Source organism: Ciconia boyciana, chromosome 6, assembly GCF_034638445.1.
Source record: "Ciconia boyciana chromosome 6, ASM3463844v1, whole genome shotgun sequence".
Lineage (NCBI taxonomy): Eukaryota > Metazoa > Chordata > Aves > Ciconiiformes > Ciconiidae > Ciconia > Ciconia boyciana.
Genome location: NC_132939.1, coordinates 17,524,842 through 17,547,949, shown reverse-complemented (window position 1 = coordinate 17,547,949; position 23,108 = coordinate 17,524,842). Strand labels below are relative to the sequence as shown.

General features: G+C 41.4%; 1 protein-coding gene across 5 annotated transcripts in view; it reads right to left on the bottom strand.

The window, feature by feature from the left end:
• Nucleotides 1-23,108, bottom strand: part of OSBPL5 (oxysterol binding protein like 5) — a 145,896-nt gene that overhangs the window by 29,983 nt on the left and 92,805 nt on the right. For all 5 annotated transcript variants that reach the window (XM_072866264.1, XM_072866266.1, XM_072866269.1 and 2 more), the window contains 5 exons: nt 18,823-18,903; nt 18,054-18,155; nt 16,227-16,430; nt 10,201-10,285; nt 61-232 (listed from right to left, as the gene is read on the bottom strand). In XM_072866264.1, the coding sequence (XP_072722365.1) occupies nt 61-232; nt 10,201-10,285; nt 16,227-16,430; nt 18,054-18,155; nt 18,823-18,903 (644 nt within the window). The remainder of the gene's footprint in view (nt 1-60; nt 233-10,200; nt 10,286-16,226; nt 16,431-18,053; nt 18,156-18,822; nt 18,904-23,108) is intronic.

The window sequence follows — 23,108 nt, the reverse complement described above, 5'->3', positions numbered from 1 at the left end:
AATGACAAAGTGTGAGCCATGCAACACCTCTCTGTGCATTAAGTGATAGCCCCATCTTACTGGAAGAACTCCTGGTCTGAGATAGTGCTTGTGTGCAAGAGGTGGTTGAGCCCCGCATGCGCAGAATCGCTCGAGCAGTTCATTTCTCCATCCTTTCCCTGCTTGGAGGCACTGAGCCGGAAGAGGCTGGAGCAACGCAGGGCAAGTTCCAAAGCATCCAGCCAGCATCGGCCTGTGAAAACAAAAGGAATTATTTAAGCACAGGAGAGTAAATAAGACAATTCATGCATTGCTTCTCAAAAGCTTCTTGCTTGGGAGTAAAGCTCATTATAATTCAGGAAGTCACTGTGTACAATAATCCATTTTTCATGTATATAATCCCTAGGTTATCTTGCCAGAAATGGTGTGGTTTAGTGGCTGCATGAGTGATACATCTGCGCAGGTAATATAGTGGGAAGCTCACCCCAACTCCCTCTTCCCTAATAGCATCTCTTCCTCTGATCTCCCACAACCTGTTCACATCCCCTTTTGCCCCTTTCTGATTTTGTCCGAGATGCAGGAAATGCATACAGGTACGGTGCTTTCAAACTGCCTAGCAGCTCATGTCTGCAAGTAATACACCCCGAAAACAGGCTCAGCATTTGGCATCCCTGCCACACACACTACCCAATGGCAGGGAGATACTGAGGCGCTGCGCAGGAGCGGCCCCTGCTTGGTATGGGGTCACTGAACTATGAGCTGGCTGGGGGGTCCTATGCAGGGTGTAGCGCTGCAATAAGAATCACTCCCAACAAGAGCCAGGATGATCAATAGTTGCCAGAGTGATTAAGACTAGAGGGAGTTGTTTATTTTTCCTCCTTCTCTGTATTTTTTTCCCTTTTCTCCATTCCTTCTCCCTGCCCAGTCCATCAGATAATCTGGGTGAAGCATCAGTTTTTCTTATCTTGGCACAAAAAATCTTTACCTGAAGGGTCTACTTTGCAAATACCAGAAACTATAAGCATGGCACAGAGACGACACAAACTGCAGTTCCTATGCACAGCCTCACTGGATTTTCTTAAGGCCTGCGTAGGCAGCAAATGAAAAGCATGGGAATCCAAACTGACCCTTGGCTCCTTTTGCAATGATCTATACAAGTCTACAAAGCTGTGTGTTAGTGTTAAAGCCTAACCACCACAATGCTGGAGTCGCTGTATTCTTGGAAGCACCTGAAAATAGCCTGCTTCTGTAGTGCAGTCATTAATGAGGCCAGGACACCTGCAAATTGGCTGAACATTCAAGAATTGAAGTATCAAGGGAGTTATCCTCTAATTTCAAGCATGTAAAACAGAGCTCTTCATTACTCTCCTCAGAATATATTTTGCAATAATTAGAAGTGTGCTTGAGAGGAGGTGAAGAAAACAAAAGGATTTTGCTCTAGCAATGGCAAGTGCTACAAACAGGTCTTCTCTGGACCACATTTATTCCTAGGTCCCATTTGGGAAATGTTTCCGTTACATTCAATTCTATCACACACTTGGCATCAAGCACATGCATAAATCTCACTGGGATTCTGCTGTTCTCTTGGGCAGAATTCCCATCAGTTTCGATATGACCAAAATTTGGCTCTATAAGAAGATCAACGAGAGTTTAAAAAAAAAAATCCAGATCATATGTATATAAAGAAATGTTTATAAAATCAAGTAGCTTTCAGTGCTTGCTTTGATACAAAGATGCGACCAGTAAAAGAGAGAAAAAAAACCCCAAAACTTTGAAGAATTGCACTTGAACACTGAGCCACAAACACTGCAGAGCCCAGTCATTTATTCTAATTTCTTCCCATAAATTCCTTCAGCATCAGCTTATGATTTAATAATAAAATCACACATAATGGTTAATAAAAGATTAGGAAGGTTGAAGGCTGTTGGAATTTATTTAACACTAATTTGTATTTAACAAATATTCTTGCATTAAGGCTTTATACATAGAGATTTATTCCCTTCTCGCCATGTGGAGGATTTGCATGGATAACCCATTGGAGTCAATGGCTGCGCTGACCACAAATCCACTTCCTCCTACATATCCCCTCTCCCCCAAACCCACCAAGATGAAAACCTGTTTCAGGCTATTCCATACAAGGGGGCACACTCCTGCTTAGGGCTCACCTCCTTTGACTTTCCTCTCTCTTTACCTTTGCTTTTCTTTTCCAGTTCTGCAGAGTGAGGACTGAGTGATGTGAGATTTGGAAATCCTGCATATGTCAAGATACTTTTATATTCAATGGGCTTGTAAAATCAGGTGCTTTGATAGGTAGCTTGATTTGTAGCAGTATGAGCACTTTGGAGCAGTAACAGAGGTCAGCTCCTCAGTGCCCTGCAGCACTCGCGTACAGACACGATCTTAAGACGGTTACAGCAACGCACTGGCTACGTTTACGCTTTCTAACAAGGGCGGCAAGGGTGACCCCAAAGTCTCCCTCAGCCACCTCCCTTACTGTGCCCCTGCAGGCCACCCCTCCCTGGGGCTGTAGGCAGAGCAGGCCATGCTGGCCATGACCCCACAGGCAGCTCTCTTACCCCGCCACCACCACCGCCACAGGTATTCACTGGTACTAACGTGAGCTTACGGGCTTGGTCAAACCTTTGGGGTCCACCACATTACCAGAGGAAATTTCTGTGTAACATATCTAGGTTTTTTATCTCTTTAGATAACTCCCTGGAAGGGGTTATGAGTACCTTGAATCATTTTTGAAACCTTATTCAAGAAGCCTAAATTTAAAAAAAAAAAAAAAAAAAATTAAAATATTCATTTTAATATTCCAAGGCAGAGACAAAAAGCATTAGAAGAACTCGCTGTGTGTTAGCAGTCAGCATTACTTGTGCCCCGCAGAACACAGAAATGGCATCAGTGTATGCCCTTGTTTTCATTTCTAACAGAAATTGAATTCAAGGCATGCACAGCATCCCCAAGCTAAGAAATGCGCCTTCAGCCATCAGGTGGTGCTGTGAACCCAAACAAATATATGCCACAAAACCAGAGGTAAAATATGGGACTTCCTCTGCAAATGAAAAGGTTACATTCTCTGCAAGTCAACAGTGTTAATTGCAGCATAACACTGTAAAATTATACCCTCTCAATTTCAGGGATTGCACACAAGATAAACCTGTATCCTTGCTAAAGGCCTATATGAGATGTTTTTACATTTGAGTGACCTTGCTATTGAGTAATCTTCTTCTTTATTGTGAAAATGATACAAAAATGCTAGCATTTGGATTACTTAATTGCTTACCTGACAAGTCTACTCACTCCCTCTGGAACTGCAGAAGGGCAAAAAAGTATGTGGTCACATAATTAAAGGCTGTCATCTACAGTCACAGTAGTCTGCCTGAAAGCTTCATGGTTACCTTAATTCTCACATTTTCTAATTTTGAGTGGTTGATTCAAGTCAGGTTTTTTGGTATGCAAGGTAATTAGATCAGAGAAGGACGCAAAATGTGTGTTCCTTCAGAGAGGAATTTCAGCCCAATATGATGCATATAAAGGAAACAAAAAAGAGCTGCGAAGGAGTTACAATGGTATTCTTTTAGAAGTTTGAGGTTTTTAAAGCTGCAATGTAAAACACTGCAACCAATTATTAGTTATAATTTTCCACAAATTGTGGCTTAAAACAAGCATATGTTTAAATTCTGAGGGAAAACCCAAGAGCATATTGTCAGCCTATGGCAGAATCTCCCCATAAGCTTTTAAGCTCTTTTTATATCAAATGATATATTACTCTATCCACCACAATGATTACTTTCGGACAATTTCTGCAGAGATCATGTTTTCTCAAAAATACCTGCGTTACCTCCTTCTGCTTGAGAGCTGTGAACTAAGTATTCCCTTTCAAATGTTATTCCTGAGCTTGACCCTTTCTTCATTGTATTTAGTATTTTGTCACTGACTTCCAAGGGGCAGCCCGCAGAGTAAGCTCTGGCTCTTACCTGGGCTGCAGAGGGGGAAGGATGAAAGAAAGAGAGAGTAAAATAGCTTATCTACACATAACGCTCCCATATATCTCACAAGCCACATAGAAGGGTTCACAAAACTCAGCAACAGAAATCTTTCATCCAGGCTAACAGAGTTCTCGGTGAGCATAATAACGGGGAGAAATTACACCCCACCCAGAGAAGATCCCCAACTCTGATGTGCAAAGTCAAGTCCAGCTAGATCACTCATACTGGCAGCCGGCACAAGGAGGACATTTCATATCACCGATCTTTTGGCACCTGAACTGGTCAGGTGGGTGGGTTGCCCAGCCACCTTTGGCTCCCTCCATGAACGATGGGGAAAGAGTGAGACTCTTTGACAAGGTTCTTTCTAAAGCGCCAAAAGTGGATGCCCTACCAGAGTGCTAGCACTACCTTGGGTTCCCGCTCTCTTTTGTAGTAGCTTCTCTCTTTGCACCGATCATTGGTTTCAATATCCATTCCCTGCATCACTTTAGCAAATGGTGATCACAGCATTTGGCATGCAACAGATGTCCCGGGAAAGTGGGATATCAGAGGAACACATCTGAACATCACTCAGCTGTGCTCACTGGAAAAAAAAAAAAAAAAAAGATGAAACAGAGGTGTCTCCCCTGAGTAGGCCTGTAAACCTTTTTGTCTGTTATATGTGTTCACAGTAAAATGATGACAGTCATCAGTGACAATTTGAAAAAGGAAACTCTTTGAAAAATCCGTTAAACACAGCTGGGTTCCAAAGTTCCTCCCTTCTTGAAAGGTTTGGGGGAAAAAAAAGCTAATAAAGGACGTGTGTTGCCTTGACTTCGCAAGAACAAAGCCAAACATGCATCCCACATATGTTTTGAAACCTTCTGTATGTTTTCTCCAGGCCTTTTGGCTCAGCAGGCTGGAAAATCACCTTGTGATCCTTTGAGATGGCTCCTGAAGTACAGCTGTGCAAATGGGCATCACTACAGCTCCTTGCAGGACGCTTCCTGGGTACACAAGACACTTCTGGCACCATGCAGAAACCTCAAGGCTGCAAGGCTGAACAGGAGCAGGCATGCGCTCGCACTAACTCTTTATTTCCCAGACAAAAGGAACTACTAAAACCATGTGATAAAAAACATTTCTTCTCCCCCTTGGAAAAAAAACCACCCAAAACAACCAAAGGTTGCTTATGTTGCTAACCTAGGCTCAGTTCAAGGAATAACTTGAATCTGTCCTAGTCTTTGAACAGATCTAAAATTACAATAATATCCCACAGAAAAAAAAAACAACAGGCAGTATTGGAAACACTAAGCTATTCAGCTTTGAAATTCTTTACAGTCACCATCATTCACCTAGAACAACTCATAATTTGATGTGCCAAGTCTATCTGCCACATTTTGCAACAGCTGATCAGAGAGGAGCCAGCCAATGTTCTCTCAGCACTCACCAGTAACAAAAATCTGCTCAAGATGGAATCACATCGTTGCACACTGAAATCTCAGTCTGGGACTATACTTTTTTTCCATTGAATTCCTGTAGCTGCAGAATGGCTGGGATGAATCTCTTTCCAATTAAGACTTCAAAAGCCTCACACCTAGTAACCATACATTCCCCCAGAGAGGCATCACTAAGGGAATATTCTTTTCTTGAATTATTAAAGTCATCCAGCTTTTGGCCTCGTGCCTCACACTTACAAGATAGATGCTTTTAAAAATCAACCTGAAGTAGACTGTCACCTGGAAACGATGAATTCTTGCTCAACTGCACACAAATCACGAATGATGAGGAAGAAGCTGATTTAGTTCAGTCAGTGAACATTAAGGTCATCGTATTCAGCTGACTGCTTATTTTGCTGTACCATTTGGGTGCCTGTGTGCATGATTTCTTACACTTTGGCTGCCAAGATGCAAGGATGCGATCTCTCAGTTAGATGCAGGTGCAATTTATGCACTGAGCTAAATGAAGTCTGGTTGCAAATGCCTGGATTTTAAACTGCTATGAAAGGTCTACGGAGTATGAAGGGTAGACATAAAGCTAAGAAGGTAACTTCTATTTTTTCCAGTACTGCCAGGACCCAGTGATATATTTCACTGTGAACTTGGTTTCAAATTGCAATCTTCCTCCTGGTTCATTGCTTCTGTGCGTGACCCTTATTTCAATAATCTAATTTCCTCCCCAGATCAGAGCATCAATTTTAGGGGAAGAGCCAGATGCCTAACAAAGAAACAACAACACTATAAGCCAGACCATCAGGATTTCCACACAATTCCATCCACATCAGGCAATCGAGACTACCCAAAGCATGTCCTGACATAAGGAACAAAATGTAAGTGTGGTTTACAATTCCACTGTTAAGCCTTTAACCCTTGGTAATCTGCCACTTCGAATTCCCCTAGCCACTTTGAATTCCCCTTTGGTGGCAGTGACCATGGCAAGGTGGAGATCTGCACTATGAGATTTAAGCAGGTAACTCAAAATGCTTAGGTTTGGAGCACCGGTTTGGAGATCTCAGGGGCAGCCCCAGAATGGTCTGGGCAGGAAGCTTGGGACAGGTTTAAACTACTAATTCTAAGCCACTCATCAGCATAAATCCAAAACACATACCCAGTCACTGGTTTGGAAAAAGCAATTTTCTTTTCTGAAACTGGTAAGAAAGAAAGACCCTGTGTTTGTACAGGTTGAGCCCTGTAGGCTGACATGACCTTCCAGATGTCTTTAAAACACATGACAACACAGACTGCTGCTGCAGTCTGTGAATGTGAAATCTACTGTAGCTTGGCGGTGGTTCTGCAGGCTGTCCAGAAGTCAGGACCTTAAATCCTACCAACAGTCCGTCACAGATGGTACGGCAGAGGAGAAAAAAAGAGATTCTGAAATGCTCAGAGAAAAAGTAGGCCATGTAGCTGTTGATCATGATATAGTTGCCTGGATAGCAGAACTGTACATCTAACACATGCTGCAACTCAATATTCCCCAGCAAGTCAGAGGCCTCCATGTATTACTGTTAAACTTGCCAAATGCTCTGTGGTTCATTTTCCACTACTAGCATGGGAAACTGCACTAAGAACATGGTCAGGACACCTCCTCAGAGATGCTGTAGATTCATACAATATTGCATCTACGGAGGAGATGTGAACATACTACAAATATATGCTAACATTATGCAAGGGAACAGATTCCACTGCCCCATTTGTGTCAGCTAGCTTAGCTCATTTTACCTTAATCTCCTGTCTCTTTTGACCGTAACTGCATCCTCTATGTTTGTCCAGTGCATTAAAGAAATGAAACAAACTCAGGTACTCCCTCTTGGAGATGCCTCTTTACAACAGGTAAAGCTATATAACAGTCTACAACCATTTCAGTAGCGTCTTCTGGGCTTAAAATAAAATTGTATTAATTGCAAAATATAAGCCTTAATTTGCTGCAGTTCATACAGATTTCTTTAAATGTAACAGTTTCTATTCCTTGTGTCCTTGTCTGCATATTTTTTACACCACCTACTGACATTAATACCGTTTCTAAGTCACTCATCTCTGAGTGACACCCACGTGTTTGGCCATTTGTCAGCATGTCTACACCACTCAACGGAGCGGATACCCCCAAACTGCCCCCATGAGGGCTAACTAACAAACAAAAGCAGCACGGCACAGTCATCATGCCAGGACAGCTCTTGTGTTTGGGAGGGAGGCTAGCCTGAGTGTACAAGCTGTTCTTCCCTCTTGTCTTCAGATTCACATCCTTCCCTTCCTGCACAAGGTACAGCCGCTACTCACTGCTCACTGACCTCAGCTGTGAAGTCAAATACTCTCATTCAGCTGAAAATTACACCATTTTTCATGCTAGTATTTCTGGTGCAATACTATATAAATTTTTTTTGTGAAGTCCACAACTAAATGGACAGATCCCAAAGCTTCACTTCACGTCAGCTGTCACAGTCACCTCCTCCGACTCTCAGGATCTACCAGGTGTAATGTGGGTGCTCCAAATCTGTGCAGGTGGCTCTAGGACATTGCTAGTGCTGTTCAAGAGCATATATTATTTCATCCTTAACCAAAGGCCCTAGTTATTTTCTACGTACATGTTTACAATATTTGATTGAGAGGTTTCTCAGTTCCTCCTTCCTCCCCTTGATAACATTAGCTTTCCATCTAACCTTAAGACCCTACTGTAAAGAAGAAGCACAGTAAAGGAAAATCATACTAAATCCTAAAGTAACTCTACTTTGATCTGCCTGGCCTCTGCATGCTTCCCAAGAATCTTGGCCAATATCTTGGCTTTAAAAATATGTCCCAGTAACTCACTATTTTAAGCTCTTATGATACCAGAGACATGTAATAATTCACTGGGCAGAAAGCTTCCCATAGGCATTTAAATATTGAAAATTCTCATGTGCCAGATATGGTCCCTTTTGTGCTTTTTCAGCATGTGGTGTATGACCCAGACAGAGAGATCACAGCTAGAAAAGTCTTACCTCTGATGATCTCTTGGGAGCTATTGCTAGCTTGGGAGCCTTTATGAGTAAGGTTAGTTAGAACAAATCTAAAGCTATTCTACTCCACATAACCGGCCTATGGCAGTCATTGTAAAAAGAGAGAGTAGAAGTTCAGCCACAGGTCTCTTTGCCAGGCTGGCTTTAAGGTTTAATCATTAGGTTTCCACCAGAACAAGTTTTCATTTAGAAGATAGCTGAAATACCAGAAAAAAAGTACTTTATGAGACAGCAATTTGCCTTGAACACATATAATGACCACATTGGTCCCTTTGTGCATTTTCTAATTAAGTTAATGGAAAGACAAGTTACATGCATCTCTAAGGAAATAATAATTTAGAAAATCTAGATTGACAGACAGTTGTTGAAGCTATTTGGTTGCTAAGAACTCTGTGGGACTGTTCCATATATCTATTCTGCAGGCTGTTTGTATAATCAGGGTTTGAAATGCCTGTAGTTTAGCAGCTCTACCCCAACAACACTTTTTTTCCCCAAAAGACTATTGTATCAATCTATCCCTTTCTAGACAGGTGATACTTGGAGCTAGGTTGGAATCCCATATTCCTTTACACAAATAAGCTGTACTATTCCATAAGCTACAAAAGCATAATATTCAAAGAAATATATGTGCTTCTACAGCTCTATACGAGTTCCACTTATTTTCATATCATTTCACTACATTGGCATCTACAAGCAGCTTTCAGTGTCGAGATGGTATCCCTCACTATGAACAGCCCTCTTTGCACAGTAGTAGGAAGAACAGCACACCAAGCCTGTAATGAAAGAAGGTTTCCTCCTATTCTAAGTGCCATGTCAAAGCTGCATTTGGCATTGTCCCATTTCCAGCCTTCAGGAATATGTAAAACTTAATCACTGGACCAGAAGGACACTGCTTTCAAAGCCCACTGTGCTCCATAAAAAATCCTTGTGTCCTTTAAGTTACTCTAGATGAGACCCAAAGGAGCACATGGGCTACATGAGCACCCTTGACGGCGTAGGTGAAAAATAGCCATAAAATGAACAGCCTGAGTTAATTTGCTGTGGCAAAAAAAATTTACAGTAGTCTGAAGGTCAAATGGAATGAAAACATGTTTTTAATCTTCTTATCTACTTACAAATCACTGATATTTTAGGTCCGCTAAAGTCATTTATAGAGATTTTCACATAGCAAGCTGGCATGCCTGTTATATATTGACCTAAATTTACCTTCCATAATTTTGTGAATTCCCAGAATGGTATTTTACATGTGGAGTCACCAGAATCTGGGCCTGCTATACTGTAAACCATGGTACAGCAAGTTTAAAGGAGAATTCTGATGACTGAGAGACATCTATCAACAGTTCTTCAATATTACTATGTCATTTTCCTCCAACAGATCCCTACCTAGTGTAAGACATCGGCAGATAACCCATTGAAGTCTCTGCCAAACTGAGGAAACAGTTAAGCCCCCCTCTCATCCCAATTTTGGGATCAACTCCTTTCATCCTTTAGTATACTGACTTAGTGTTTTTTCCCCAGCTACAAGCCTAGGTCTTTCTTCCATACACACGGCCAGAAAGGTGGCTGTTCAGTGAGGAATACGAAATGTGCCTGTAGTCTGCGTGACCTATTCTGACCATTGCTAACGAATGGCATTTCAAGCTGGGTGAGTCGCCATTTTTTCCTTTACATAACCGAATTTTTTTGCATCAACATACTTTCTTAACTAGCACAGAGTGTGCAATCTGGAGAAAGCAAACAAAGACCAAAACTTACCATCCGATTCGGAGGCTGCTCTGAAAATCAAGTAGCTGCTGGGAAGAGGCTGAGTGATCGAGCCAACATTTTCTCCCTTTGGGCCCTGGAAATGTGCACAGACAAAAAGACTAAGGCACAGAAGATGCAATGGGCCATTCAATGTCTTTCTAGCCTTCCTGGGCAGAGTGTGTATGTTTGTGATAGGAAAGAAGGAAGGAGCAGATGGAGTAATTTAGAGAGACTCATTAGTAATCCCTATATTGCTGCTGCAGCTCCAAAGCAGTAATGAGCTCTGACGTAAATGGGGCTTGGTCTAACCTATGCTCAGCCCAAAACCTACTCTGTTTATTCAGATCCTCAGGAATGGAAGAATCTCATTCCTGTCACTTAGGACAAAAACAGTCAAATATTTGCTATTAGCCATCTTTGTGCAACACCTGAACGGACTGTTCCATGCAGTGCAGGTGAAGTCTGTCTGCAGCCTGACATACTAGCAATGAAACACCCTTTATGTGTCACCATAAAAGTGGCAGAGCCCACACCTTGTGTTGTGAGTGCCTCTAGCAGAGAGGCAATGGCAGCTTTTCTGGAAGGAAACAAAGGGGAAACTCCATCCTGCAAACCTGTCTGTGGGAAAGGAGGAGACAGGGAAAACCACAGGCTGAGGACCAAAGGTCTCCCAGCATGGGCACGTACTGCTGGGTTGCAGCCCTTCACCTCTACCTCCAGGCCCTTCGAGAACCTTTACGCCGTGGCGCCTGGGGTGACAAGCCACTTCAGGCTTTAACAAAAACAGGCTTTGCTTGTTTATGTTGCCTTTAGTTTAGCAGATGTGGCAAAAAAGATTATAGTGTCTTGTAAACATCCTGCCACAATCCCTTCAGCATGACCCTCCAGAAATTATTCCCAGGGAGGCAGAATCCATCTTGGATTAGGCACTTCTTTGAGCAGAACCACAGGCTCCCACCTCAATCTCCTCCCTGTTTTCTCCTCTCTTGAGCTCCAGAAGCTGCTAAGAAAAAGCAGTTCCTGTACTTAATGAGCACAGCTTCATACTCTCCATGGTATGGACTTTATGCCACGACCTGGCTGAAATAAATAAGGAGTCCCTCCTCCTCCCTTGCATTTCCGAAGTGACCCAGCCTCCTCCAGTTCCTTCTCTTCCTCACTTCGTAACTTCCTCACTTCATGTCACACGACATGAAAGCAGATTCTTTTTCAAATATGCAGATATCATGTCAGAAATAAAGGCAGAGCAGAAAACATCACCAATACCGCATGAGCAGAAAACATCACCAATACTCACATGAACACTATGCCAACTGCAGGGTGGAACAAGCAGTTTTCTCCAGGATGCTCAAATACAGATTTCCTTGAGTTTCTAGAGAATACTACACAATGCTGAAAATCTGTAGGCAAATTTTTGCAGTTTGAGTATGACTCCCCTCCCTTACATGGGCCTTTATAGTATCCCATCCTGCTCCTTGAAAGAAGAACTTCTCCCTAGCACTAGTTTGTAAGCAGGGAAACTGTGACTGCTACTGAAAACTGCTCCTGTATAGAAATGTCTGGTAGTTAAATGATGGTTTTATCTGGATTTTTGTTTTTGAGTTCCACCCAGGAAACCAAAATTTGGAAAGAATGAAGAGTGCAAGCATAGGACAAGCATCAAATTGTATCTGAGTCTACACCATGAAGATGCAGTGCTGAGAAGACAACAGTCTCCAGTCTAGCTTCTTGTCTTCACATTTGCGGGGTTCTGCTGCTGACAGGAGAAATTGGGATCCTTGTTACTCACGACTTTTTCCTCTTCCCTCTCCCACAAGAGGTTCACAAAATTAAGACTGTTTCAAGGCTTAATAGTCAGGACTGGCAAAGCTGAGATTGATTAGTAAACCAGAACAGCTGAAGAAATTACGAGTGACATTAATGCAATCAGGCATCATTCCCGATGGCATTTTTCCTTTCAGTAGCTTGCAGCTGAGCAGGGTGTTCAAGAACTGTTGATAACAGCAGTACTTGTGTTTTCAGTGCAGAGGTTGATATTTGCTCTGTTGGAGGAAAAACCCCACAACCAAACAGTACAGATCCAGAGAACCATTATTAAAAAAAAGGGGGAGAAGGGAAGGAGGGGATAACACAAGGTTTTAACAGACATTTAGGCATATGGATAAACACAGGAGCAGCCAGGTCACTCTGTCAAGGAAATGTGTTCAATAGTAAGGCATGCTCATACGTGGAGGGGGCTGTTTCCCACAGAAAGAAGAGGAGAAGAAAAGAGAGGAGGCCATAAAAATAAAGTCAACATCTCCACAGAGTAAATGAGGTTCTGTATCTGCACAGCAGAGATGATGATGCTTTCTGTCTCCCAGCCTTTGAGCATCATGCCTGTTTAGACTCTAAGACCTCCAAGACAATGACCATCTCTCACTAGAAGTGAATGTTATCGTGGCTACACTAGGACCTGGAGCTCAGCTGCAGCCTCTAGACAGTACAACTGAGAAAGGACCATCTTCAGATCATTCCCGTCTTTACATTTGATTTGAGACTCAAAAGGCATTATCAAACAGGGGTTGATTAGGCTTTGAAAAATGGAGTGGACTCACACTGTTTTAGATAGTATGACAAGACATCTAGTCTTGGAGAGTCATAAAACAAAGCTTAAAAAAGGGGAAAAAATCCCTTTTATTAACAGTACTACGGAAAACTGTAAGGATGAAGATTAAACTAATTGTGTTGTATTATGCAGTAGAACAAACAACTGTAAAAGCAGCAGCACAAGCCCATTACTAGAACTTTTTTCTTTAAAGGAATGACTCAAAGTTCTTAAAATCAACAAAATTCAAATTATATATATACCCAGTTTCAGTGGGTCTGACCGCAACTCATTTAGTGCTCTAAATAAATGTCAGAACAAGCCGCAGTCAATAAAAGCCCTCCCACACCACGCTGTTGAGCTAGCTTCTGAGCAAGCTCAAAGGGAAATACAAACTATTCCAGGACATTTTTTGGGGACAGCTGGGCAAACCCTGCCGGCTGATAGCCCTACACTCCCTCTGCAAAGCAAGCGGACAGACATCCACACCCTCACACTAATTACTAGGTTGGCATTCCCCAGTCTCCTGCAGTCATCATGGCAAAAAGTCTCTTCCCTGAAGCAGCATGGGATCACACTGCCTTCACACGATGGACGAAGTGCCTCTGTGGCAGTATTTGGAGCGTGCAGGGGAAGCTTTTCTTACTGCTGCTTGTGCTGCTGACTGATTTTGAGACCGTGATTTTGGCCTTGGGTTTAACAAAGGCCTGGACAGAGCAAATAGGTAAAAGGTCTAATCCATTTGCACTGTGAAGGAGTTTCAGGCTAAAACCCTCGAAAAGCCAGGGAAGCAGTGTAGAATAAAGGAGTCTCTTCCCTCAGCGATATGCTTCTAAGATAGCTCTAGACAGCAGAGAGCTTTACAGGAAAAACAGTTCCCTGGTGCATATATTTAGCTTTCAACTATAAGTAATGGTCTTACATCTTACTTACCTACCTACCATTTGAAAGGCGCCCCAAGATTTCATCCTACTCTAACTGAAGTTAAACACCTGCACATCAAATTTAATTGGCTAGCACAACTATAAATGCCTAGGGCAGTGCTTGAACCAGACATTTGTTCCAGGGCTGAACCGCCACAGTTAGATCCAAATATCTGCTGAGCAGCCAGGCCAACACATACAAAGGTGCTCATTAATTGGTAATGAGCTGGACCATCAACTCTAGTCTGGAAAATCCTTGAAAATCTCACAAGCCATTTTAGCCAAAAGTGAAAGTTGTTTAGCCAGATCTTATTTCTATTGTGATGGACAGTACCTTGGGCTTTTTGCTTAAGCTTGGGCTAATCTATATTTAATGAGAAATAGGCTTTTTTTGCACAGTTATACATAACGAATTTAGATCAGTCAATTCTGCTCCAGTTGCTTTAAAAGGCGGTCATGAAATGACATAAAATGAAACAGTATTTTTAGCAGTTTCAGCCTTAAACTGTTGTCAGAGTGCAGACAGCTTCTTTGACATCAAGCAGTTCACTGGTGGATTTCTTCTTGATGTGTATTTTGGTGTTCACCTTGTGGCTGAAAGCATCTATCACACATAACAATCCAGGCTGAACTCAGGTTTCAGGAAATATCCTACTATGCAGCTCAAATGTAGCTTTCTAAATATCTGTCCCAAGTGACTTAGAATATTACTTTGACTTTAAAATTCAAATCCCTTGGGACTTCCTCTAGTACACAAGCATTTTCAGAGATATATTCCCTTCATATTTAATATACTAATTCCTATTTCTGTCATATATTTTCTCAAGAGACACAAGAATTAGATATACATACATATGCGCAAATACATATACGTATTGATAAAATCTTCTGTTTCTTTTGGATGATTCATATCAAGGGAAGGGCATTCTAGCACAACACCTCACATCTGGCAGCAACACTACTTTTCAGTAACTGACCACACTTTTGATTCTACTTTTTCACTACCTCTCCTGACTCTGCTTTTCAGAAGAATTCAGTTGACCTGTCCAGTCACAAGGAATTTTTTTGTTGATGGACAGCAAATGATTGACAGCCTTCTTGGGCACATGCTCTGAATTTAAAAAGCATCAAAATTCTCAAAACTGAATAAGAAGCAAGGTATCAATGAAACCTTTGGTACTTAAAGCAAAAGCAATGCATCTAGGCACAGATCAGAGCTGAGCTACTGTCAGAAAACAGCAGCTCTTACCCCTGGTTGTTGAGGTTAATTTTAATTCTCTCCTCCTACCTTATTAAAAACTGCAAGACTTTTTATAGTGATTGTATAGCTGTGTTTAAAATTGTTCAATTAACTGCAGGGATGAGCAAGAGTGAGCCTGCTTGATCTGCTCCCACAGGGCTTCCCCTCCATTTTGTTAGATCTTCTGATGCCAATGACAAATGCCTTCCTCGCTCTCGCATGAGTCTTTCCAAGTAGATTTACTCTGCTGACCACCTTGCAGCAAGGCACTAGCTTGTAATGCCGTGCTTACACTGGTGATGACTCCTAGAGAATTTATGTCTGCAATAACTCTGCTGAGTCACTGTTTTTAATAGGGAAACAAGAGTTCAAGAACATGTCTTCAGGGTATCCAACAGATGTTGCGCTCGGTGCCCCTCAGGAAGTACTGGCATCTTCCTCTGTGCTCATAGGCATCAGATAATTTTTTTCTTTTTGCCTATTCTTAAAGGAAAGAAGAAAAAGAAATGCAGCTCTTTAAAATTTGCAGGGAGTTATTTTAAGAAGTGTGAGAAACTATTAACGATTTGCACTACAGGGAGATCCAGAGGTCACTGCAGGAGCTACTGTGTGTATAGGAAGAGACTGTCTCAGCCTGTGAGTAACAACAGACTGAAGAACAACTCAAAGTGAAGGGGAGAAAACCTTGCTATTTCCATTTCAAAGAAGGGAAAATTCAGGCAACCTATCCAAAGTCACACTTTTGTGAAACAGTCAAGGCTTGAGCAGACCACTGAGTTCCAAGTCCATCGCAAACAAACCCAACCTCAGAGGCATTAGAAAAAAAAAGTCAAATTATTAATCTGTTTTTTGTCACTTTGCCAGCCCTCTTCCAGTGTTGTGCAAAGCATTTGGTGTTTTGTGTGTCCTTGTTTTCGGGAAGTCAGCTAATTGGGTCTATTCCTCATCTCTTTTTAAAGATGTAGGTCATGGCTTGATACAGCTTCTAGATATTGATCTTTTTTCCTGCACTAACATGTTTCCCCTTTCCTCGGTCTATGCATGCACCAGTCTATGGTCTGTACACCAAGAATGACACATTTGTATAACTAATCACAATGCACCACGTTCCTTTGATGTCATATCATGACCAAGCTTCGGTGTCTTTAATCTTTTTATGCAGTCAATTTACCATCACTAACATCAACTGAATAACTGCAAATAGATAATATCAATGCTAGATAATACTAGTGCTCAGACACTTTGGTGACCAAGAAGAGGTTGTTCAACTCATCAAGATTGTTACCTTTACAGCCCAGATTGATTGATCCAAAGGATGAAAAAGTTTAAAACAGAAGCCATCCTTTTTGGAGGGTCTCTCGATCAGCTCACAAGAATGGAGCAAGATTGTCCCAACCCACTGTCCGATCTTTGGTGTCTTATAAATCAGCAGCACTCCTGGTTTCAGAACACACCACAGCTTGGTCCAACTCTTCAGAGTCCCACGAATCTGGACAGAAGCAAGGAGAGAACAAAAAGTTGCATTTATATTGCTCCTTAAAAGAAAAACAGCATTTATTCAGTATTTATACAGTATTTCGAGTACACATTTATCCCAAGGCCACACTACGATACACTTCCTTAAGAAAATACACTGCATTATCTGAACAGTCTTAGAGACCTCATAGCAAAATCCCACACCTTGTAAATCTGGCTATCAGAATCTAGTCTTCATATTTTTATTACTGGCTTAGTGTTAGCAGCTTGCTTAATTTTTTAGGCAACCACCACTGCTAGCTCATGTGAGAGCGATTTGTTAATAATCATGAAGGACATGCCAATTAGAACATTGCATAGAAAAATGTTATAGCTAGTCTAACTCAACCTATAAGTCATTTTAATAGTGTTCTGCAGAACAGAGCTATTAATGGGTTTTGTCAAATACCCCAATTTTAAAAGCACCTTCTCCAGCTGGTTTACTTCTCTATCAAGCTCAATGCACGCTCTCTCTTGTATACAAGACATTAAATCTGATAGCATATATTAAAGATAACAGCTTTAAGAATGGGGAAGTTTCTCAGTAAGGTTAGATTTTGCCTAAGGTCTTCCTGTCTTCAATGTACATAGACCAAACCTCAAGTCTTATGTCAGTGTTCTGGTTTTGTGGCCCAGCATCATTTTTTGCTGAACCAGCAATTTCCAGCCACGGCAAACATGCAACAGGTATTTTGTATTTAAAAAAATCTCAATATTTATCTATCATCAACACTAAACACTATGCAAACATTTTGTTGCCAATGTAATTTCTCAAATAAACCATACGTGTCTCAATTTTCTGGCCTCTAATACTGATTGTAGAACAATGTTGGAGGTTTTTCATACTGGTCAAATGCAATTGTATAGTTTCATGAAATCCCTAAGTTTTTTTGTTTTGTTTAGTTTTTTTAAAAGAGCTCTGTGTTTGGCGATGTTTGGAAATTAAGTTTTGCCATTATAAAAGGGACAACCAATTCACTATTAGTTGAGAAGACTAAATAGCCCCAAATGAGAAGAAAAACAGTGCTCAAAGGTAACATCTCTCAATGTCAATCCAAATTTATTTTGTGACATACAAAGTTTCAGGACTTCAGTGAGAAGCTGTCACTAGTTGAGTCTTTGCACAAGAAGAAATTACAGTTGTCATCAGGTCCAATATGTTTCATACTGTGCTGTGACAACATAAAATCCAACTGTCAATAGAACAAGCTCTATCTGCCCATTTCCAGGCTGTTACTCTGTCTATTCTCTCTTCGATACAAAAACACATCTATGGGAAGAGGCCAGCAGACTCTTTCAGAGAGGAACAAAGAAAGAAATATCATCACTTCCTTTTGTACTATGCACTTTTTGAGACCTTGTTGCTACTTAAGGACATGGAATAGATGGACTGAGTAAGGTCAAGATGGAAAGTAAATATTCCCCATAACTCCACTTTTATAGCAGTTATTTAAGTACGGCTTTACAGCAACTTCAAGTCAAAATTATTCAGTCTTCCTTCACTTAAAAAAGTGCTAGTGCCTAAGTCTCAGACACATCAACTAATTCTCACTTATTTTTTTCTACAACCTCAGAAGCAATGGTCTGTATTAAATACCTTCAGCCAGTCCGCTGTGATCACTACACTGGGATCCTTTAGAGCACTGAAGAGTTGTTTGGTAGCTCTTTTCTTCTCCTGTCTGTAATTTTTTTTTTGTACCTGATTGAGAACAGAGAAAATATAGCAGCTGTAATCACGGCCTCTTTTGGGGAGGAAAGAACATAATGCATTAAGGACAGCTATGTATAGCACAGCTAGAACTTGACCCAGCACAGGTTCCCCAGAAATGAGCACAAGGAAGAACAAAAACATAACAAGATAGCAGGCATTTTCTTTGCTCCTGAAGTTCCACTAAACATAATCTAATTTGGCTTTTCTTTGGGGGGAATGGAAAGAGGCTGAATACCCAGTCCTCCCCACCCCTCAAATTAAAGAGATTAAATCTAATTTCATCCAAACAAAATTATTTATACTTTTGGTTTGGTAGACAAGCAAGTGTTCAAGCAATAATTTGCTCAGATTGCCTAGGCATACCCCTCCTAACAAGACCAATGAAGGATTACAATCCTCTCGAGGTGCCTCATGGCTCTGGAACATACAAACAAAGTGAAATAATTACGCTGATTTGTTCTGTTTCCAGTACGTAATCTAATCCTGTATATAAAGCGGGTAAATGCCCTTGGCCTATAATGACTCCTAGAAGAGTCGAAGGCTTCTCTGGGTCTTGGGAAATGACTCAGAGTAGCTCCCAATGGTTTGTTTGGAAGGTACTACTTGTTTTGTAAAAGAAAGTCATCTGATGCTGATTTGGCTGCTTTGCACATACCTTCAGTGTTTCCTTCTTCGTGAATTTGGCTGTGGGAGACACACACTCTTTGTCAGAGCCATTGCAAAGCTTATATTCAATCTAAAAAAAGAGGGAGAGAGGAAATAGGAATGTGTTAACTTGAAGATGTTCAAGTTATGCTGTAATGAAGAGTCGTTTATATCTTCCAGGAATCCATGAAAGAGCTGATTGCAGGCTTCAGCAGCAGAACACTAGGCAGGCGCAGCAAACACATATTTGCAGTGCAGTCCAAACTTTCATCTTATACTTATGGTTAGTTGGAAAAATTCCCCACCAAATTTTCTTTGTATTTCTCCCATGCAGACATTAATCTTGGTAAAATAAAAGAAAACAAAAACCCTATTCTTATTCCTAACTTTGAAAATTGCCCATCTCTTTTCAGATCTGAAAGCATTTCAATTACTGGAATAAAAAATATGGGGAAGCTGGTATAGATGTTCAGAACTGGACTTGATATTGGCAATAACTGTTGCCCTAGCTGAAATGTCCAGAAACATGAGTGGGCAAGAGATTACCTAATCATGTTACAGATAATACAGGAAATCATCATCATCTTGGCCTTGCGAAGCGAGGCACAAAATATACAGTCACTTCAAATCATGTTTGAATAGTGTCAGTGCTGTTTAAATTCATTTTCAGAGGCTGCAGACTGATCTCATGATTGTGCTGATGGGCTGAAAAAATGCTTTACTTTTGTTAGATATGGTCACAATATTACTGCTCCCAAAATAATGTACTCTTAGAGAGTATAGCTCTCTGGAGCCCAACTCACGACGGGGACCCCTACTTGGAAAGGTACTGTCAGCAAGTTGTCCAAAACCTGGGGAGGGTTAGTGGCGTGAGAATTATGGTACAGTCTGGACTCTGCTACTTTTTATGTGACCTTGGGGAAGTTACTTTCTCTCTCTGTACCTCTTTTCCTTCCAATCTTTCATATGTCTAATGCATTCAGACTGTGATCTTTTGGGGTCAGGCACTGTCTCTCCTACTTATGCATGACAGTTTTATAAAAAAGCTCAGCCCTTGGCCACCTTGATTTAATGAGTATGACACAAAAATGAGCTGTACTAAGGAAAAAATGTATCAAATATAGTTCCCATTTATAAATTCACTGCTATGATGTGAAACAAACCCACTGGGCTTGTTTCTCTCTCCTTTATGTCGTAAGTTGATGTAATCATTTTACAGCGCCTTCAGTTTTGAGAGATCCACTTTCTTTTTCCCTCCCAGTGACACAGAAACCTCTCTGGCTACTATAGCCACAAACCATGTTGAATGTTAGTGTGACCAGGAAAATATTTAATGACAGCCTGATCAGTTCTTTTCATATGACTTAGATAAAAACACACAAATGCATGACCAGATCACAGCAAACAGGCCATCAACTATGCTTTGGAGACTGTGGAAAGAGCAAAAATGGGAGATAAGGGTGCATGCTCAACCAAGCAAATCTCTTTGTGGATGATGCAGGATTAGAAATTAGGGGCAGAAGGTGCAACTTGCAACAGAGCCAGGGTCACTGTAGAACCTATTACTTGTTCTCACATACCCTTATAGTAGTCTTTCACTAAAAACAAAACTACATGTGATACTTAAGAATAAATAGAGAAATGAAAACTCTATGATGGCACATAAAGACCAGTGAAGTCCCTGATCTGACTGTCCAGTTTACAAGTCAACTTGGCATTGGATCCACTCAAAGAAAATGCCAGCTCTTGGACTCCTGCGAACTATTCAATATTTGTCATTTTTGTTTTAATAGAAAGCTAAGCCTGCCTCCTGTACCTGCAATGCAGTCTCTGATGCATATTTTGTATTTCTGCATATGGGACTTCACTGTAAAAACACAAGATTTATGGTGGGGACTGCTGCACAGATCCAACGTCTGAGCAGAGATTTGTGCCCACAGGGTCTTTGTCACATCTCAGAGGGCAGTGATAGACATCTGGGAGATATACTATAAGCTTTTCTTTATGAGGAAACATTTCTAAGTGCTTAAATGTATTTGAGCAAGAATTCTTCGGAGATTATGCTTTCATGATTCGAGACACGTGTCCTCTGAAACTGGTCAGAAGAATACTCCCCCTTTCTCCCAATTAGCACAGAGAACATCCTGTCCTTGAGATACAACTATGAGCCACCTGTTTATTGGTAATTTCACTCCCTCCAGCCCGAGAGATCAGACACAGAGATAAACACTGCGTAGTATTCCTCATTAGCCAGTGTGAGAAGCAGAAAAAGCACTGATTTCTAGGAAATCCTGCTCAGGTGTCTGCAAAGCATCAGGATATAATGAATGCTTTTTGCTTAACTAATTAAAACAAGCTACAGTCACTTGTGGTCTAGACAATTATATCTTAGCACTTATATAAAGAATAAAATTTTGGTCCCTAAGATCACTTGGCTCAAGGAAATTTACTTGAAGATGAATTCAGAAAGGCTTCCAACAACTGCTGCAAACCATGTAAACCTGAGCCCTAAACTTGCTGCTCGTGAGGAAGCTGCATTAACACAGACAGAGGCACTTTCACTGCTCTACCAGCTGCACCTGCCTTCTCCTTGGAGTCTCTCTGGGTCATGCTAAAAATAGAGTTAAACAACCTCAAGACTTCAAATCTGGGACGTTTACACAGAGACATGATTCTGCCTCTTCAGGAGAGCTGACTTGTAGCTCCATGACCAAGGGCACCGCATGCCCGCCGCCAGCCAATACTGCTATGCATGTTATAAAGCCGCAGCACACAAGAGCAGATGAAGGGATGATCTCCCCTTACACCACCATAGCCTTTAGGAGCTCAATAAATACAGCGAAACTTGTCTGAAATCATTACAAACCAGTCTTGGTCAAAGCAGCTGGATTAACAGCCTTGGAGGCTGCTGCGGTGGGCTCCTGAACCACTTCCTTCAGGCACTGCCTCCCCCATGTCCGAGCTATGTCCAGAGATGCTGAATTTGCTAACCTTGCCTGTAAAGGGAAACATGGCCACAGGGATGGTGCACACTAAGACAGGCTTAAGAATGGATGAGAAAGAAGCAGTAGCATAAGTTCCTCACTGCCTGCATACAAATTTCTAGGCACAGAAAATAAATATCTGTGCTGCTATGTCCCAAAAACTGTGATGTACCAGCTGTGTGATGAATAGCACAGCTCCCTGAGATGGCTGTAAAATGACTAAGCTTTATGAAGAGAGAGACAATTTTACTAAAACCAAGTCATGGTTTTAACTAGGAGCCATGGACGAGCTTTCAGATGTGCCTGACCTGGGACTTCTGTTTTTGGAAACTTGATGCTGTTCCCCAGTTACTTTTGTAATGAGGCAAACTGATTGCTCCTCCCTGCCGACTTTGCTTCTTTGTTATGCTTCTGAGGATGCATCATCACAGATCCTAAATAGCAGTTTGCTTGCAGGTGATCTCCAGGTCTACAGAGTGAAAAGCATTGCACTTCTGGGTTTAAAGTCCCTGCCTTTTCACAGGAAAGGTGGGATCTAAGGCCCCAGGACTGCATACCATAGGCCCCCATGCTGCTGACAGCAACGTACAGTTCCTCCAGGTTTAACCTGCTATGTGACTTAAAGTAATAAAATTTCATGTTTTTACACGAATCCATCTTAATAGTTTTGATTGTACCTCGTGGCATATGTAAGATTCAGTAAATCTGGGCCATCAGCTCTAAGGATCCCTAACACACAGCAGGGTCTTAAATCACTAAGACACGTCAAGAGCATTTAATGACGTCCTTCTATTGACCTGCCTTTCTCAGCCTGGCAGAAAACTAAGAGAAGCCATTTGTCATCACAGCAAATCTTTCAAGGACACTGGGATAACACTTGTGCAGGATATCAGAATTTGGCCCCCTCTCTCTGCAGCAACATGTGAAAAATATTAACCAGAGATGAGACTCTGTACAATGGGAGGGTAGGGAATTGGTGTCCTTTTTAAAAATAAAAAAACACTGGAATATGCTAATAAGAAAGCAATATATATGTTTTCCATATAATGGTTCTCAGAATTATAAGGAGGGAAGACTGTTAATCTGCCAAAAACTTTTACGAGGGCATGCAGCAGCACTTGCAGGGGTAGGAAACTGTTGTCCTTCTTTAGTTCTGTAACCAGATCTGTCCTTTCGAGGACTGAGTGATGACCTTGCCAGCTGATGACGGGCTGTACTGTACTCAGAGACATACTTTTTATCCCTGTTAAGTTTTTGTTCCCTTTCATCTCAGTCATGTAGCTCTGGAGATCCACTGCTGATTGTTAGCAGT